Raw genomic sequence first — 18,851 nt, 5'->3', positions numbered from 1 at the left:
TGTCACTTCCTTTTCATTGTTGAAGACTCTGACCTCATAAACTGGTTATCAAGTCAAACTATTAACCTTAGATAACATGTCGGAGTATATCTTTGATTGTGCAGTTAATATTTTAAAAAAGCAATAAGTAACTTGCTTAAATAATCAATAGTAGGATGCAGAATAATTTAATTCACATTTATTAAACTTAAGCTGTTAAAGGTCTTATTAATTGATTAATAATAATAAACATGAGTAACAATACATTGGTCTTGATATGTGATTGCATGCAGAGCATATTTTGTCTGTTTTTTGCTTTAGTAGATTAGTACTGACAAACAGCTGATGTTAAATCAGGTGACTGTGAAGTCATAAATGTCTTGTGATTTGAAAAGAGCAACACAACAGCTTTGAGTGAGATGAAGTATAATAATAGGATAATGTTGTTTTCATATGTCCAGAGCCCATGGCTGAGCTGGTCCAGAAGTTGATCCAGGTTGGGCAACCTACCGAAAACAAAACTATATTAATTTACATCAGATTTAAAGGATTTGTTTAACCATATTTAGCTTTAGGGATCTGAGTAATATGGATTTGCACACACAAATGCATTACTGTAATTTTCATACCATCTTTGTGAAGTGTGTGGCGCAGGCCAGACAAGCCCGCTCTGGGGTGGCAGGGCTGTTTAGCTGAAAGGGGCCGGTTAGACCTGCATCTTTTCGGGCTGCAGTCACAGCGTCTTTAATAGCAAAAAATACAGAACTGCCCAGGAACAATGTCGGTTCTCCGATCCCCTACAACAAAAGGGATATTGCACCACAATCAGAAAGCTTTAGTTTGCAATGATGTAACATCTGGACTGAAGAAAAGCAACCACTAAAAATTGGTAAGAAATCACACAAAAATCTAAATTAGGATGCTGTATCAGGTTCGAATGCACTTTGACGTCAAGTGACACAATGGTTCCACAAAATCAAAATAAATTAACTTTGAAGTAAAGTAAACCTGGGAAGTACAGACATCCATAATAAAAATGAGTGAGAGTGAATCACCTTTGATGAATAGATAGCATGAGGGTTGGATGAGCCGGCTAAAAGGTAGATGTTAAACTTTAGAGGGACGTCACAAAAGGCCGGGATCTTGTACTGGCCTGGTCCACGTGTGTACAGAACACCAGATGGAGAAAACTTGAGCTCCTCCATGGTGTAGAGACCAAGACCCTGCATGAACGCTCCCTCAATCTAACACACACATACATATTATATGAATAAACACATATATATTCTAGTATAGTCACTTTTGCTCACCAAGGCTGCATTTATTTGATCAAGAATATAGTAAAAACAGTAATATTGTAAAATCCTGCAATGGCAAAGCTGAAATTTTCAGCAGCCATTACTCCAGTTTTCAGTGTCACAAGATCCTTCAGAAAGCATTTAATATTGTGATTTGGTGCTCAAGAAACATTATCAGTTTAAAACAGCTTCATATTTTAGTGGAAGCTATGATACATTTTTTTTTTTATTAAAAAAATTGCCTACATATGGAGTCTATAATATAATATAATATAATATAATATAATATAATATAATATAATATAATGTAATAATGTGCACTAGTAATAATAAATGAGTTAAAATTATTAAAATATTTAAATTTGATAAAAACTGATGATATTAACTAAATTATTATAATTATAATTATATATATATATATATATATATATATATATATATATATATATATATATATATATATATATATATATATATTTATTTATTTTTTTCTTTATTGTAGTTACTAGAATATATCTATTCTAGCTATATCTATTATTAACTAAATTATTATAATTATAATTATATATATATATATATATATATATATATATATATATATATATATATATATATATATATATATATATAATATTTATTTATTTTTTTTCTTTATTGTAGTTACTAGAATATATCTATTCTAGCTATATCTATTAACCACTAATGTTTAAATTATATATTTTGGTTTTTAATAAAGGTTAGTTTCTAGTGAGCGATGGAACAATGTAAAGAGCATCTTACCTGACCGATGTCAATAGATGGATTTATACTTCTCCCGATATCAACAACAATATCAGTTCTTAAGGTCTGTGAGGAAAAGATGCAGTATGTCAGATGAGTTTTACAGTGATTAAACAAACAGTAGAAAATGTATATGTCTCAAATCTTCAGTATCATATCTGGATTTACCCTGTACTCTCCGGTCAAACAGTCCAGCTCAACCTCACTGCAGCACACCGCATACGTGAAGTAAGCGTACGGTTTGCCTTGCTCCTTCTCCCAATCCATGTCTAGATCATGACCTCTGAAAACAGACAAAACACTAAAGCATCAAACAAAACCTCCATGTTTTGTCTAATTTTCAGCCTTTGTGTAAAAAAAAAAACCCTCTCAGCTAACACTTTTGTCTTAAAGTAAATTTAAAAAAGAAAAACACACAAAAATCTGGATGATTTACCTGTAGTATCCTGTGGCTGACAGACTGATTTTCTCCAAAAATGCTGTCATTATCTTTAAAGACATAATTTAAAACAAATTAATAAAACAATATAAAAAAGACTAATGGTAATAAAATAATAAAGCAATAAAATAGTATTAAACTAGTATACAAAATAGTAATTTAGCATGGCAAAATCCTTATAACATGACTTTGAGTGGCTTTTGTATAACAACAGCAACTGTAATATGATTAAATACACCAATATTTAATAATTAACAAGTAAAAAAAATGCATTACACTAAAAAATAATACATTAATACAAATATTAAATGTATTTATTAGTCATTAAATAATAATCGCAATAAAAAACGTCCACCAAATAATATAGTTAATTAACCGTAGATTAATAAATAAAGATTTTTGCATGATTAAAAATCAACTGAGGTTATAGTCTATTTCACAACACCCTTGAAAGTGACTGATTCAGATTTTCAAAGTCCGAACTACCCACACTATCCATACATGACATTGTAACATTAATTACTGTACTCATTTTTATTTTGTAACATTTGCCAACTTTACCCAGTTCTGCCATGTTCCCTCAGGATTCTTCTTTCTTATTGGCTCTAGTCTTTTGTACAGTATTTGGCAGGCATCCTAAAAAAGTAGGATTTTAACAATCCAAAAACAGACAATTAAAGCATAAATTGCTCAATCGCCCAAAATGCATACATTTTATGATCCTTCAAAATCAACAAATTATGTTGTCTGATCTGGTATTTTAAAATCTGGTGTTCGATACCTGCACAGCCATTCCATTGGCATCTGTACCAAACGACGCAGCAGACGGACAGGTATTTGGGACGCATTGTGTGCTGGTTTCAGAAATGTGGATCAAAGAAACAGGAATATTCAGCTCCCGACTTGCCACCTGAGAGAAAACAGATGAGATCACCAAAAAACTCTTAAACTGTTGCAGATCTGTGCAGAAAGCTGGAAGTGGTACCTGTTGGACTTTAGTGTGTATGCCTTGACCCATTTCTGCCCCACCGTGGCTCACTAACACAGAGCCATCCTTATAAATATGCACGAGAGCTGCAGCCTTTGTAATGAACACACAAAAATACCAAAAGATCATTTGGCGTTAATTTAAAATAAATTAAAATCTTATCAGCATGTTTAAGGTAACAGTAACCTGGTTGAGGAACCCCTCTGCAAACCCAATGCCATATTTAATGGGTATAATGGCGATTCCTCTCTTTTTGAACTGGTTCTGCTGGTTAAAGAGATTGATGGCCTGCCGTCGCTGCCTGAAGTCAGCTTTTTCCATACACTCATTCCAGCAGCGGACAAGATTCTCTGGGTCAAACTCCATCTTGTAGTGAGTGAAGGAAACTTCCTTGTACATGTTTATCTCCCTGATCTGCAACAATAAAATGTTAAGATAAAAAAAAAAAAAAAAAAAGTTTCCATATCATCAAAGGCTACTTGTCATATCAGCAAAGGCTATATTGATGACAAATCAATAAATTAACTAAATATATGAAGAGTTGGTTCCAAAACTCAATAACTCTAATTTTGATTCATTTGAGTAAAATGGTGTTTTCTTTACCAAGAAAGTGGCAAGATGAAAACCACTATTTTCTGTTTCAAACTTTCACATAGCATTTTTGGTTATAAAAACATTAAAAATTCAAATCTACATTTTAATTAAAAAAAAATGTCAAATCAAAACACCCACCATCCCCAAAAATAATACCTAGTCATACCTAAAGTGGTTTTGAATGTCTTTTAATTTAATTAAGAAGACATTTCAGAGTCTTGGATAATAAAGCAGCATGAATGTCCCAAAGCATTGTTAATGTGCATAAAGACTTCACCCTAGTCTTTAAGATTGTACAATTTAATATTAGAAACAGTGCTAATAGTATAAGTTAGATGCCAAATATATGTTGTATATTCTTTATAAGCATAATTTATTTTTTTAGACAATTGCAAAAGTTTGATTCTCATGATTTAATTTACCATGACTGTCCAAAGACTGTGCTCTCAGACCCCATTTCGATGACTTACTAACCGGAGAGTGCCATTTGTCACATTTTGGAAAGAAAGGGAGAAAACATGATAGAATAACACAACGGATATCGCATTTTGCGCAAAATTAATAAATGATTTTTCAATACTGACCAGATACAATACTGATTTTGGCGGAAACTCTTTTTTTTTTTTTTTAAATTACGTTTATCACGTTTTGGAACCAACTCTTCGTATAATCATTGTCATTTAAGCAACCACTAACTGTATGAACAAATAAATAAATATTCATTACAACATCAGCATCATAGGCTATATTAACGACAGACATTATGTACATAAATAAACAAACATTCATTGCTGTATCAGAATCAAAGGCTATTTTTATGCCAGTAAAAAGAAAATATACATATAAATATTACAAAAATGATACCGACCTCCTCAGGTAGACGGCAAAGTTTAAGAGCAACATCATTGATCATACTCTCAATGACCAGCATGCACTGGGGCACACCAAACCCTCGAAATGCAGTATTGGAGGGCAGGTTGGTCTTGCAGGCCGCCGCTCGACCACGCAGGTTTGAAATGTTATAGGCGTTATCAAGATGTAGGAGGATCTTCTCGGCGACCTGGCAGAGTAAAATGCAAGAATAATGATAAGGTATAAATTCCATAATATATATTCTCCAACGTTTTTTAACAAAGCTGCCTGAACATGTAGCTTCCCTTATTAAGCCACTATTTTTATCTTCAGCAGTAAGTCATCTCACCAGTACGGACTCATCTGCTGTGTTTCCGGAGTTGGCATAGTACTGGAAATCGGCTGCTGTTATCTTCCCATTCTTCAGAAATCCCACCTGTTGGAGTCAAAGTCAGAAACATGCCAACATGCAAATAAATTACATAAATAAAGACTAGGCAATAAATATAATAATAACAACTGCTACTAAACATTCACAGTAATTTTATAAATAAGTGTTAGGAAAACCACTAGCCTTATACTTTCCCCACACCGGGTGGCGCCCTCCAGTTATCAACATGTCCTCTCCTCTCTCTAAAACACATCGTACTGGTCGTCCAGTCCTGGAGAGAGAAAGTTGTACTTGCCAAACTGCTACATATCAAAATTATTCATATAGTAAATACTAATTTATATATAATTAATTTAATTTATTAACTAATTTAAATAATTATGATGAATCTTTCATTCTGATGTTTGGGTCCAAAGTATTTTGACTCACTTCCAAGCAGCAACAGCAGTGATAGAGGCCAAAATGGCAGTTTTAGTGACCTTGCCTCCAAAAGCTCCGCCCAGTCGCTTAATGTGACAAGAAACACGATTGGATGGGATTCCCAATGTCTCAGCTACTGACTCCTATAACAAATTGGAACAAACAAACTTTCTTGTACATTGTTATCTCCCTGGTCTGTGAAAATTAAAATATAAAATAATATATAATATAATATAATATAATATAATATAATATAATATAATATAATATAATATAATATAATATAATATAATATAATATAATATAATAAAATAAAGTCTCAGCTACTGACTTAATCATGATATGACATAATAATTTCCATATTGATCATTAGGGCTGCCCTCTAATTGTTGACTAACCATTAGTCGACAAGAAGAGGCTTAGTCGACCAAAATTTTATTAGTTGCTTAGTCGCAGGGGAAAAAAATCCACAGGAAGTGACGAAGTCATGCAGTTCAATTATTTCATTCATCAACCTGAAATATGGCTTATCATCTGAAACATGTAAGTAGTAGCAAATTTACATGGCCACTCGCTTTAATGTTAACCTAGAAAAATGTGGTTTATTTCAAGTGTTTGTGTGGAGTGTGAAAACTGAATAGTAGCGCGCTTACTGCATGACAGCTAACATGGAGGCGCCGGCGCGATCACTTTCACTTAAAATATCCTGCCATTTTTTGTCATACAGATAAGAGTAATACACCTTTTGAATCTGTGAAGAGTCTACTTTTATTTGTGTGCATTCACAGTAACAACAAAACATGCTTTTGTAAAATAACAAAAGTAAATGAGTCAGCATTCTCAACTTCATCACTGCAGTCGAAAATACAGAAAACACTAGTTTATCAATTAATTATTAAAATGTTAAAGCAATGTCCTTGCTGTTTTTCCCCAACGCATTCATAATCATTAGCCCTACTTCTGCCGGTGTGCTGTGGCAAGCTTTCTGTGTGCGCTTGAGCGCTGATTAGGCTATGTAGACATTAAAGGCTTTTTATATCATGACTTAACTGATTTATAACATACTTGCGTAAATGCAGGATGCTGAGTGGACAAATAAACTTTCATCTCCTTCTCTTCCCCAACTGGAATAACCAGAAAACTTTGTGTTTCCATGTAGAAATGCTCCTGTCCTCCAATCCGAATCTCTCCTATGAAACATGAAAAATTATCAGGTGATCAGAGAGGAAGTGTGCTTGATCATGGATATGGCAGCACAATCTAACCTTCATACACTTGTTCAGCCTCTCTCAAGCCTTTTTCCACATCTCCTCGCTCAATCTTTCTTTTAGGTAGAAAGAACGACTCTTTCTCGATGGCCTCCTGAAAACAAGAAGATCCAAGAGCAGCTCTATACGAATGGATCTTGTTAGACAGGAATAAAAATGAGCAGGTTATTTCTTCTCACCTCCACAGTGAAGATGCGATCCTGCAGATCTTCATAACCGATCTTCACAGCTGCCGCCCCACGTTTAGCATGCGCTTTGGAATCTGCAACCACAGCGCAAACCATCTGACCCACACAGGTCACCTGAGGACACAGAGGAGTATAAGATTGCAAATTCTGTCTTATTTTGGGTAACTTTAGTATATACTTAAAATTCATACTTCAAAGAAATGCTTCACATAAAAAAAAAAATAGTAATAATATTAATACACAGACCTCATCTTCAGCCAGCAGTTCTTCATCAATGCCTGTGAAGGTTCTGAAATTTTTCCCTGGTATGTCTTTAGCTGTTATTACATCCACCACCCCAGGAAGCTTTAGAGCTTCACTAAAGTCAATATGACTGCGACGGTAAGACAAAACAATAATTTAGATGTGAAGTGTTGTGTACTCATTTTTACTGAAAGATGCATTGCCATCTCAGTATCAAAGGTTTTTCTTTTTTTTTACTATAACTTTAGTTAGCATGGCAATTAGCATGAGATTTTATCATTTGTTGATAGCTGATGCTCAAGTAGAATTAATGAATGAATGAAACAAACAAACAAACAAACAAATAAATATCAATTGCCATATCAGCATCAAAGGCTATATTTATAGCAATAAATAAAAATTCATTTACATTTCAGCTTCAAAGGCTATATTTATGACAATAAATAATGACTGAGATTTCAGCTTCAAAGGCTATAATAATAACAATATTTATCACCATATTCATTTGCTAATATGGAAATGAATATTCATTCATTCAAATGATTGCACAAATGTTTTTTTATGTTGTTTGAATAATTCCGTTTTTTTGTAGGGGGTTTCCAGACAGTGCAAACTGTCTGTATCCGTCTTACGTGATTTTGGCATGTGGTCTGGAGCTTGTCACAATTGTGAGGAAAAGTTCACCATCAGTGTGCGGTAGGTCATCACAGTACACCGCCTCTCCAGTAGCCTGACTCAATGCTGACCGGTGCATCATGGGTCGGCCCACCGGATCTTGAGCTGGCTGACCATCTAAGACATTCTGTCCACATAAAAAACACAGTCTGAATAAGTCTGTGTTTCATCTTCTATAAGTCCAGTGCTTTTGCTTTTTAACTGAAAAAAGTGAACAGATGAGAATAAATGATGTGTAGAGAGAAAGGAAACAGGAACAGGAATGTTGCAAGCTGGATTCGAACACAAATTTCCCATATGAGCACCATGAGACCATGCCCGTGCTTTTATGGACAGCTACAATGAAATCACACATCAGAAAATCGTATAGTGTACGTGTTACCAAACCTAGCATTATTTATTGCCATATTTATTGCCTCCATTGCCATATTGGCATCAAAAGCTAAATTTATGACACTAAATACTTAATAAATATTCATCACTACAAAAAAAAAAAAAAAAAAAAAAAAAAAAACATTTGAAGATCGTATAACATTACGTTATTTCTGACAATAAAAAATTAAATATTCATTGCCATATTAGCTTTAAAGGCTATATTTATGAAAATAAATAAATATGCATTGCCATATTAACATCAAAGATTATATTTATGACAACACAAAAATAAATATCTAATGCAATATCAGCATTAAAGGCTATATTTATGACAACAATGGTCTGCACTAAATGTTAGTGATTTAAAATAGGAGATACAAGATAACAATTCACATTTTACTCAATCTTTATATTAAAAACATTGAAGATCATCAGGTTATAATTATCAAATAGCTTAATTGATTAATTAACAGAATCCGGTTCAACTTCATTTGAAACAACAGGTGAGTACAATGGGAACAATAACACATCAGGCAATATGTGCTGTACATATACATATTGCGCCTAAAGGGAGGAAGAAAAATATAAATATAAAAAACATGATAAATCAAAATATACATTTAAACCTGAAGGAGACATAGTTTTTAACTGAAACATCCTAAACGCCTCTCTCTGTAAACGTTTATTGTCTCTACCACGGCAAGAATCCATCACTTTCTGAATACCTATACATTTAAGTTTTTCAATACTATGTTTCTGATCAATAAAATGTCTGGCAACTGGAGAAGTGACATCGTGTCTACGAATAGCTGATTTATGTTCACTGATTCTGATCCTCAGTGACCTTGATGTTTTTCCAACATACAGTCAAACCAAAAATTATTCAGACATTTTTGATATATTTTTACTAGTGGGTGCAGGACACTATAGTTTATTTATGTAAGTGAGGACAGTAAAATAACGTAAACTGTGACATATTATACCCAAAAATTCTTCATACAGTGGACTACCAGTAAAACTGATAAAAATTTGGAACCAAAAATTATTCAGACACTTTGACCTGACCGTGTATTGCTTAAGTGTTATCTGACATAATTAAGATACATTTTTTGACACACTTTAACTCTGAGATCTTGTAATATTTTATTAAAAAAATGTTTAAACTAATAGTAAATAAACTGTATTAATGAATGAAATATTCAAGATAAGTCTGAATAAATTTTGGTTTGAATGTACGTGAGTTGACATGGGCATTGATGTAAATAAATTGTGTTTTTCGTGGAGTACGTAATACAAGGTTTAATACATTTTTTTGTGTGGATGAACATGTAACATTTTTGCATTGTAATATTGAAGAACATGATGTACAATTTTGACATGGAAAATAACCTTGTATGTATGCTTTTTTGTCATCACGCTTGACATGATCTGACTAGCATATTTGCCAAATTTTGGGATCTTTTATAAACATTTGTGGTTGTTAGAAAACGTCTCGGGTTACGTTTGTAACCCTGGTTCCCTGAATAAGGGAACGAGACACTGCGTAGTCGCTTTGGGAATGCCTCTGCGTTATTACGTCTTGAAGCACTTGTGTAATCGAACCAATAGTGTAACGGGACGTCAGAGCGGGTGACGTCACGGACCAGGAAGCTATAAAGCACCCCTGAGAACAAAGAACGCTAGCTTCTGATACGGATGAAGCAAGCGCTTACAGGCGTGCAGGGAGTATGGCTAAGCTACGCAGCGTCTCGTTCCCTTATTCAGGGAACCAGGGTTACAAACGTAACCCGAGACGTTCCCTTTCATGGGAACATCGACGCTGCGTAGTCGCTTTGGGAACGCTATCCCAACTAGGCCATAAGACCAAATGCCTGTCTGAATCCCCTTTCAGGATGACAGTACTGAGGACCCTTGAGTGGAGCCCAAGTCAAGGTTGTAGAACCTAACGAAGGTATGATGAGATGACCACCCCGCAGCATCACAAATATCATTGAGGGGAACCCCCGAAATCAGAGCCTTTGAGGCAGCCATACCCCTGGTAGAGTGTGCCCGGACGGCCAAAGGCGAAGGCTGTCCGGATGACTTATAAGCAAGAGAGATGGCCTCGACCACCCACTTGCTCATTCTCTGCTTAGACGCGGGACCTCCTTTGTTAGGGGACCCGTAACATATGAACAGCTGTTCTGTTTTTCGCCACAGGGCAGCTCTGTGGACATAGGTGTCTAAAGCCCTCACTGGGCAGAGCAGATTTAGTTTTTCCTGATCCTCATTTGTGAAAGGTGGAGGACAAAAGGCCTGCAGTACAATAGGCCCTGGGACATGCATAGGGACCTTGGGTATATACCCAGGTCTAGGATGCAAGAAAGCTTTGACCATTCCAGGCGCAAAGTCTAAGCATGAAGGAGCAACTGAGAGTGCCTGAAGGTCTCCAATTCTCTTAAGAGATGTAGTAGCCAGCAAAAATATGGTTTTTAGCATTAGGAACTTCTCATGTACTTCCTTCAAAGGTTCAAAGGGAGCCGCAGACAGCCCTTCGAGTACGATAGCTAAGTCCCAGGATGGAGTTTTTGTACGTACAACCGGCCTCAGCCTCTGGGTGCCACGGAGAAAACGTATGACTAGTGGGTTTCTTCCCACAGAAATGCCTTCTAAAGGAGCGTGATAAGCGGAGATTGCTGCTATATAAACCTTCAATGTAGAAGGAGTTAGACCATCTGAGAATTTTTCTTGGAGAAATTGCAGTACATGACTGATAGAGGAGTGGAACGGGTCCACTTGAGACTGGCTACACCAAGTAGCGAACAGCTTCCACTTGTATGCATATAGTTTTCTCGTGGACGGAGCTCTGGAGTGGAGTATGGTCTCCACAACCTCAGTTGGGAGACCCGATTCTATGAGCTCGGCCCCCTCAGAGGCCAAGCCCATAGTTTCCATAACTCTGGGCGGGGATGAATTATTGTGCCACCCGCTTGAGACAGAAGGTCCTGCCTGATTGGAATCTCCATGGGAGAGCCGTCTAGAAAGGACACTAAGTCCGTGAACCATACTCGGGTTGGCCAGAACGGGGCTACCAATATTAGACGGACCCCGTCCCGTCGAACCCTCTCCAGAACTCCGGGGAGCAGAGTGATCGGGGGAAATGCGTACAGACGCAGCCTCGGCCACGTCTGTACCATGGCATCCAACCCCAGGGGGGATGGATGAGTTAGTGAGTACCACAGCGGGCAGTGAGACGTCTCTTTCGAGGCGAATAAGTCGACTTCTGCGCGACCGAATTCTTTCCATATCAACTCCACCGCCTCGGGGTGGAGTCTCCATTCCCCGGGCCTCGGTCCCTGCCTCGACAGGATGTCTGCACCCACATTTTGATGCCCGGGATGTAAGCTGCTCTCAGGGAGAGGAGCTTCCCCTGGGACCACAGGAGGATCCGAAGGACTAAATTGTACAACTGACGAGACCTCAGACCCCCCTGATGGTTGATATATGAGACCACCGACATGTTGTCTGAACGGACCAACACGTGGTGGCCCCTCAGGTCTGGGAGGAAGTATTTGAGTGCTCAAAATACTGCCATCATTTCCAGCCGATTTATGTGCCAAGAACGATGATGGTCCTCCCAAAGACCCTGAGCCGAGCGACCACTCATGATCGCCCCCCAGCCTGTGAGAGATGCGTCCGTCGTTAGCATTACGCGACGACAAGGAGCTCCCAACACAGGACCTTGGGACAGGAACCAGGGCTTCTTCCACATGGATAAAGCACGAATGCATCGCCGCGTGACTTTGATCATGCGGAGAGGATTTCCCCTCGGAGAAAACCCCCTGGTCCTGAGCCACCACTGTAAGGGTCTCATGTGCAGCAGGCCAAAAGGTATCACGTTGGACGCCGCTGCCATCAGACCCAACAGTCTCTGAAACTGTTTTACAGTGAGTGACTGGCCTAATTTCACCCCTTTCACGGTTGAGAGAATGGAATTCACTCGAGCAGGAGACAGACGTGCCTGCATCGTAGTAGAATCCCAAACTACCCCTAGATAGTTGGTAGTCTAAGCTGGTAGAAGCACACTCTTCTTGGCATTGAGTCTCAACCTTAACCTTCTCATGTGTGACAGAACTACATCTCGATGTAGAACTGCCTGTTGCTCTGATTGAGCTAAAATCAACCAATCGCCGATATAATTCAGTATGCGGATGCCCTGGAGTCTCAGAGGAGCCAGGGCTGCATCCACGCACTTCGTGAAGGTGCGGGGTGAAAGGGATAGGCCAAAGGGAAGGACCTTGTATTGGTAAGCTTCGCCCCCGAAAGCAAACCTGAGGTACTTCAATGTGAAGGATGGATTGACACATGAAAGTAAGCGTCTTTCAGATCTATTGTCACAAACCAGTCCTCGGACCTGATCTGAGTGGTGATCTGTTTGAGTGTTAGCATCTTGAACTTGAGTTTTTGTACTGAACGATTTAGCATACGTAAATCTATTATGGGACGTAACCCTCCATCCCTTTTCGGAACGATGAAGTAACGGCTGTAAAACCCTGACTGTTTGCTGGGAGGAGGAACCCTTTCTATAGCTCCTTTTTGCAAAAGTGTCATAACTTCTTGTTCCATAACCAGAGACTGCTGGGGGCCCACCACTGTAGGGAGGACCCCATTGAACCGGGGCGGGCGAAACCCGAATTGTACTTTGTAACCCTTTTCTATCATACGCAGTACCCATTGAGAAATGTTGGGAAGACGTTTCCATTCTTCCAGAAATTTTACTAAGGGAACCAGTCTCTCGAGACTGGCCTCTGGTGTTTTTTGAGCACTTGGCTCGGCGCCCTGAAGCGGCGTACCGGCAGGGAGCAGCCGAATCAAACGCTGGCCGACCCCCCTCAGAGGGTCAGTGGGGACCGCTGCGCCCTGAAGCACACGAGGTGGCAGGGTTGGCAGAACGGCCCCTTGAGGGTGCCGGAGGGGAGTTAATTTTATAGATTTTAATACAGGACCCCCTCCGGGGGGGGCTACCCTTGGGAGTCCTGGGCCACTGGCGTCAGGACTTCTTCGAAGCCTTCCTGGCGATAATAACAGTCCTCAGATCTGTTCTACCCCGGGAAGGCTTCGGCTGCGTTGCCCGTCCCGGTCCCCAAGCTCTTTGCGGGGGAGCACGGGCAGCAACACACTGTTTTTGTTGCGCTCTCTGCGCGGATGAGGAGCTGCTAGACGCTAGGTTCCAGGAGGCAAAAAAGCAGTCAGCGGCCTTCCAGAAGTTCCTCCCTCGCTGCTCTCTCCCATCCGAGGCTGCTGAGCGGGAGCAGCCTCGGATGGGAGAGAGCAGCGAGGGAGGAACTTCTGGAAGGCCGCTGACTGCTTTTTTGCCTCCTGGAACCTCTCGACGACCGAAGTGACAGAGTCGCTGAAGAGGCCCAGGGGAGACAGCGGCGCATCCAATAAGACGCTCTTATCTCTTTCTCTTATGTCCGATAAGTTTAGCCATAAATGCCTCTCCGTTGCCACCAGGGCTGCCATAGATCGACCGATTGTTTTTGCCGTCTCCTTGGTGGCATGGAGAGATAGATCAGTGGCTTTACGAAGTTTCTGAATCGCATCAAAACTCGCCTCACCTCTCTCATCGATCTCCTGCAGCAGGTCAGCCTGATATGCTTGAAGGACAGACATTGTGTGTAAACATGCTGCGGCCTGACCTGCTGAGGCATATGCTTTGCCCACCAGAGCTGATGTTGTTCTTAGTGGTCTGGTGGGCAGCGTCGGGGATTTTAGGGACGACGCGGACTCGGGCGAGAGATAGCTCGCGAGCGTCTTTTCGACCTGAGGCATCGTCCCATAGCCATGTTGTTTAAGCCCCAATATATTGGAATATATAGATGTTTGAGGGTTATATACACGATATTGTGCTGGCTTTTTCCACGACCTCGTCACCTCGGTGTGGAGGTCGGGAAAGAATGGTAATCCCCGACGCTGAGGCTGTGACCGGGCAGGGAGAAAGCGCTCATCCAGTTTGCTTTTGTGATGCGCTTCACTTTTTTCTGCTGGCCATTCGATATTAAGTTTTGCCACTGCCCTAGTCACAACCTCCAGCAGCTCCTCATACGCTGGAGATGAGGATGGCGAGTCCTCCTCTCCAGCTTCAACGCTCACCACATCCAACTCCTCAGAGCTAGACAGGTGAAGCGCTGGTGCCTCTCCTCTGGGGGAAGAAACCGCAGTGCGTGCTTCCGCAACCAAAGGAGAGACACTGGATCTGGCGGGTGAGGGCCGAGATAGGGCTGGGCCCGTCTCTAACCCCTCCACCAGATTCATCTGTGAACCCCAGGAATGAAGCCGCCGCTGTGCCTCAGCAGCAGCGGGACCCGACCCCTGGGGAACACTTGCCGCGGCGCCCTCTTTATCTTTATTAAAGAACGCCCGGCGTGAACGGAGTGTACGGAGCGTTAACTTTTCACAATGCACACAGACAGCTCCCTCAAGAGCTGCCTGGGCATGCTCCACTCCCAAACAGGCTACACACAACTCGTGTGTATCCCCGCCCGTGATGAAGCGAGGGCAGGGAGAAGCACACTGAATGAACTGCTGCTTGCCTGTTTGTTCCGCCATATTTTATAAATGTGTCTTTCAATATATATATATATAAGTGCTTGGTGGACTGAAAATACTCTTGCCCTCGGACTAAGAGTTATTTTCAAGCTGTAATAACAGACAAAACAACATCAAATAAGACACACAATACACAGAGCGCTTGCTGAAGACGCAGAAGCTAGCGTTCTTTGTTCTCAGGGGTGCTTTATAGCTTCCTGGTCCGTGACGTCACCCGCTCTGACGTCCCGTTACACTATTGGTTCGATTACACAAGTGCTTCAAGACGTAATCACGCAGAGGCGTTCCCAAAGCGACTACGCAGCGTCGATGTTCCCATGAAAGGGAACTTCTTTTAATAATAAACTTTCTTTTTATATTCATGACAATAAATACTTCAATAAATATTCATCACCATAAAAAAAGATACATAGGAGGAACGTATAGCATTACCTGAAACTCTTGGTATCCGGGCTGAATGTGTTTAGGAAGAGGCTGAATTGCACTTTGCATCTCTTGAGGTATTTCCCTCTGAGTCACATCCTGAAAAAAAAAAAAAAAGAGACACAAAATGCATAAAAACTATGTTCAGTTGATAACCATCTTCAAAAGTCATTCATACCTTTTCCTTCAGGTAATGGAGGACGAGCAGATGGAATTTAAAAAGCAAGCTCAAGGTCAGGGATCTGCGGAAATCCACCTTCCCGCCTGGAGCTGACGGCCCAAGTTTGATCTCATCAACCAGTGTGCTGTACACATCACTTAACGTTGCCTCCTCCCAAGGCCTTGCAAAGAAATAGTGCAAAGTAGCAGGCAACTTAAAGAGGTCCTATTATGCTTTTTACATTTTCAAACTTCTTTAGTGTGTAATGTTGCTGTTTGAGCATTAAAAAGTTCTGCAAATTTACAGAACACAAGTCACTCCAAAAGGAGTTATTCTCTATATCAGTACGCATTGTTTCTGAACTCCCTCAAACACCTTGATTGTAGTCTTGAGTTTTCTACTGGGAATGAACAAGTCACAATATTCCTCATTTAAATAATTCCAACCAAAGGCATATACAAAAAAGGGGACAAGGCCTGGTTGAGTTGCTTTAGTAGTGTGTTGAAACTCTTGGTTATGGTAAGGAGTGTGACATTTCCCAAACACGCTCTTAACCAATCACACCCGACCAATCAATACACATTGCGATTTTCGGTAAGAGGGGCTTCATAGAGACAGGAACTAAACAGAGCATTACTGACAGACTGAGAAGAGGTGCTGCAACAATGTCAAAAAAGTTCTTAAAAAAATTTGTTTTTTCAACATTCAAGCATGAAAATGTATTCTAAACCCCAAAAACAAAACCAAGACTTTGAAAAAGGTCCCCTTTAACTTTTAGTCCCATCCCAGAAGAAATGCAACTCAAAAATATGTAAATTTGTGTCCTACCTTCCAACAATCTGTTTGCACGCGTGGTCAGCGCTGAGGATGGTGGCTCCCACTCCTCCGTAATAAATACTGATCTCCTTCACTACATTGGAGTTCTCGTTAAACCAAACACGCATCCCAGCGTTCACCGTAGCTAGCGCGTTCTCCTTACGTGGGGCGTGTCGGAAGGCATGGATGATCTCATCCTGCCAAAAAATCATGATCCTTTAGCAAACAATGCACAAAAAAAAAACCGTCTTGGGTTACTTATGTAACCCTGGTTCCCTGAATAAGGGAACGAGACGCTATGTCATATGACATTATGGGAACCCATAACGTCATATGAGGTAGCATCAACAGTTCCCATGAAAGGGAACTAGCCGATAGTTAATTTCTTACCTGTCTTGTAGCTGGAATGAAAACGGACAACACTATCTCATCTGGCTTTAGAGCCGTCTTTGCAAATCCCAGGAAAAAATCTTTATCGATAGGCACACTCCTTCGTCCATCTGTAATCGATATTTGGTAGAGAACTGAGACGCATGACAAAATAACTCCTTGAGGAACGTAACTACTTTCACAATTAATGTGAAATATTAGATATCATCTACAACTGATTAAAACAAAATTACACTTGTTTACACTTTATTTCACTAGTCCACATTAGACATTCTACTAACTATAAGTAACTTTGCAACTACATGTCAACTAACTCTCATTAGAGTATTAGTAGAGTGTTAGAATAGGGTTAGTAGAATAAGTTTATTTGCAAAGTTACTTATAGTTAATAGAATGTCTGCTGGTGGATGTGGCAAGCAGGGCGAGGCCGAGAGCCATGGGAACGGAGCGAGGCCGGTAGCACGAGTGTAACAGGCCCAACTCGACCCACTCCAAGCGGGATTCAAACCAGCGTCTTCAGCATGGGAGACAGGCACACTAACAAGGACGCTAAAGACCGCAGCCTCTAGCGTCAGTTGCTAGTGCGCCTCTTGAGGCTAAGGGAGTGAGGTTTACTTGCACAGCTCTTACTAGCTGGCCTCTGTTACAACAGTGTCGATGAGTGTCACCTGTGCACCACACCGGTCTCGAGTCTCACGGGTGAGCTCAGGAAGGATATAACGAGTGATGACAGTGAGGGATGAGTGAGGACCAAGTGAGGACCAAACCTGTACTTTACATTAATGTTTTGTTTTAGTTTATGCAGAAGTCATCTGTGAGGGGCTGCCGCTTTACTTTTGTTTTGTTGTTTTTGTTTATTTTATTATAAAAGTTATGTTGAATGTTTGCCGGTTCCCACTGCCTGCTTCCCTGAGCCTCTAACTTTGTTACAGAGGACCATCAAAATAAAGTGTTAGCAGAACTCAAGCAAACAGTCTACTAATAATCTAATGACTTGTAGTTGACATTTAGTTACAAAGTTACTTATAGTCACCAGAATGTCTAAAGTGGACTTTCAAAATAAAGTGTTACCTTACACTTTACCACTTTTAATTTATTTAGGAAGTTTGGTCACCTTTAGAAAGCGCCACTAGAGTGCATCTCCCAGCAGCTAAAACAGGGGTCAGGTCGGAGTTTGGATATGCGCTTACAATATTGCCGCCCAGTGTCTATATATTTCAACAAACATAAAAATAAATAAATAAATACTACAAAAATTAAAATATTTCATTTTCATCAAATAAAACATTATTTTTTAATAATTAAAATAATTTAAAAATAATAAATCAAATTATTGTGCTTTATGTTGATTCTACCTTAAATGTTTGATTCACTGTTCAAATATATCTATTTTGAATAAAAATTGGACTTCACTGCAAAGGATACATGAACTGCTGCCTCTGAATTTAAATGAGGCCAAAATAAAGTTTTTGAAAAGAGCATAAAAGACTGAGAAATATTTATATAATGTATATAAAATATATGTAATATATAAATATATATTACATATATATTTATATATAAATAATATATGTGAGTGTAGCAAGAGTGACGTTATGCATTTAGGGTCTGTTTACACTTACAGCCACGTTTCGGATCTGCTGTCCGCCCACAAGGTTTATCTGCTGCAGAAGAGCCCGAAACAAGTGTGTATTTCCTGGCAGGAAATCATTTATACTTCTCTCCAACACACTCTTCAAAACAGACATACTGCACCCTGCTCCAACACACACACCTACAAATACAAAACATTCATTAAGGCATCAGGTGGTCCGCTCAGATCTGACAATCTTTTTCCACCTTAACCCATCTACCTTTTTTCTATGACCCATGATGCTTTACGCAAATTATGGGAGACGGAGTAACTTCTGTTAAACTGTAAACAATTATTGTTGTTTTTGTTAACTTTATATAAAGTGTCTTTACCAACTAAATACTAACA

The 18,851-nt window shown here is 39.6% G+C and overlaps 1 protein-coding gene across 5 annotated transcripts in view; it reads right to left on the bottom strand.

The window, feature by feature from the left end:
* Positions 1-195: 195 nt before the first annotated feature.
* The window catches only part of aox6 (aldehyde oxidase 6), a 30,641-nt gene continuing 11,985 nt past the window's right edge, over positions 196-18,851 (bottom strand). For all 5 annotated transcript variants that reach the window (XM_067395987.1, XM_067395988.1, XM_067395989.1 and 2 more), the window contains 25 exons: positions 18,493-18,644; positions 17,985-18,078; positions 16,871-16,980; positions 16,493-16,677; positions 15,683-15,845; positions 15,514-15,603; positions 8,073-8,242; positions 7,444-7,570; positions 7,189-7,311; positions 7,007-7,103; positions 6,807-6,931; positions 5,751-5,884; positions 5,505-5,592; positions 5,280-5,366; positions 4,947-5,138; positions 3,671-3,898; positions 3,482-3,577; positions 3,278-3,406; positions 3,058-3,132; positions 2,494-2,546; positions 2,226-2,340; positions 2,058-2,123; positions 1,035-1,223; positions 609-776; positions 196-485 (listed from right to left, as the gene is read on the bottom strand). In XM_067395987.1, coding sequence (XP_067252088.1) covers positions 429-485; positions 609-776; positions 1,035-1,223; positions 2,058-2,123; positions 2,226-2,340; positions 2,494-2,546; positions 3,058-3,132; positions 3,278-3,406; positions 3,482-3,577; positions 3,671-3,898; positions 4,947-5,138; positions 5,280-5,366; positions 5,505-5,592; positions 5,751-5,884; positions 6,807-6,931; positions 7,007-7,103; positions 7,189-7,311; positions 7,444-7,570; positions 8,073-8,242; positions 15,514-15,603; positions 15,683-15,845; positions 16,493-16,677; positions 16,871-16,980; positions 17,985-18,078; positions 18,493-18,644 — 3,113 coding nt within the window. In that variant the 3' untranslated portion in view covers positions 196-428. The remainder of the gene's footprint in view (positions 486-608; positions 777-1,034; positions 1,224-2,057; positions 2,124-2,225; positions 2,341-2,493; positions 2,547-3,057; positions 3,133-3,277; positions 3,407-3,481; positions 3,578-3,670; positions 3,899-4,946; positions 5,139-5,279; positions 5,367-5,504; positions 5,593-5,750; positions 5,885-6,806; positions 6,932-7,006; positions 7,104-7,188; positions 7,312-7,443; positions 7,571-8,072; positions 8,243-15,513; positions 15,604-15,682; positions 15,846-16,492; positions 16,678-16,870; positions 16,981-17,984; positions 18,079-18,492; positions 18,645-18,851) is intronic.

This window comes from Chanodichthys erythropterus, chromosome 10 (assembly GCF_024489055.1).
Source record: "Chanodichthys erythropterus isolate Z2021 chromosome 10, ASM2448905v1, whole genome shotgun sequence".
NCBI lineage: Eukaryota > Metazoa > Chordata > Actinopteri > Cypriniformes > Xenocyprididae > Chanodichthys > Chanodichthys erythropterus.
The sequence above is the reverse complement of the archived record's forward strand: the minus strand, read 5'-3'. Positions and strand labels throughout refer to the sequence as shown.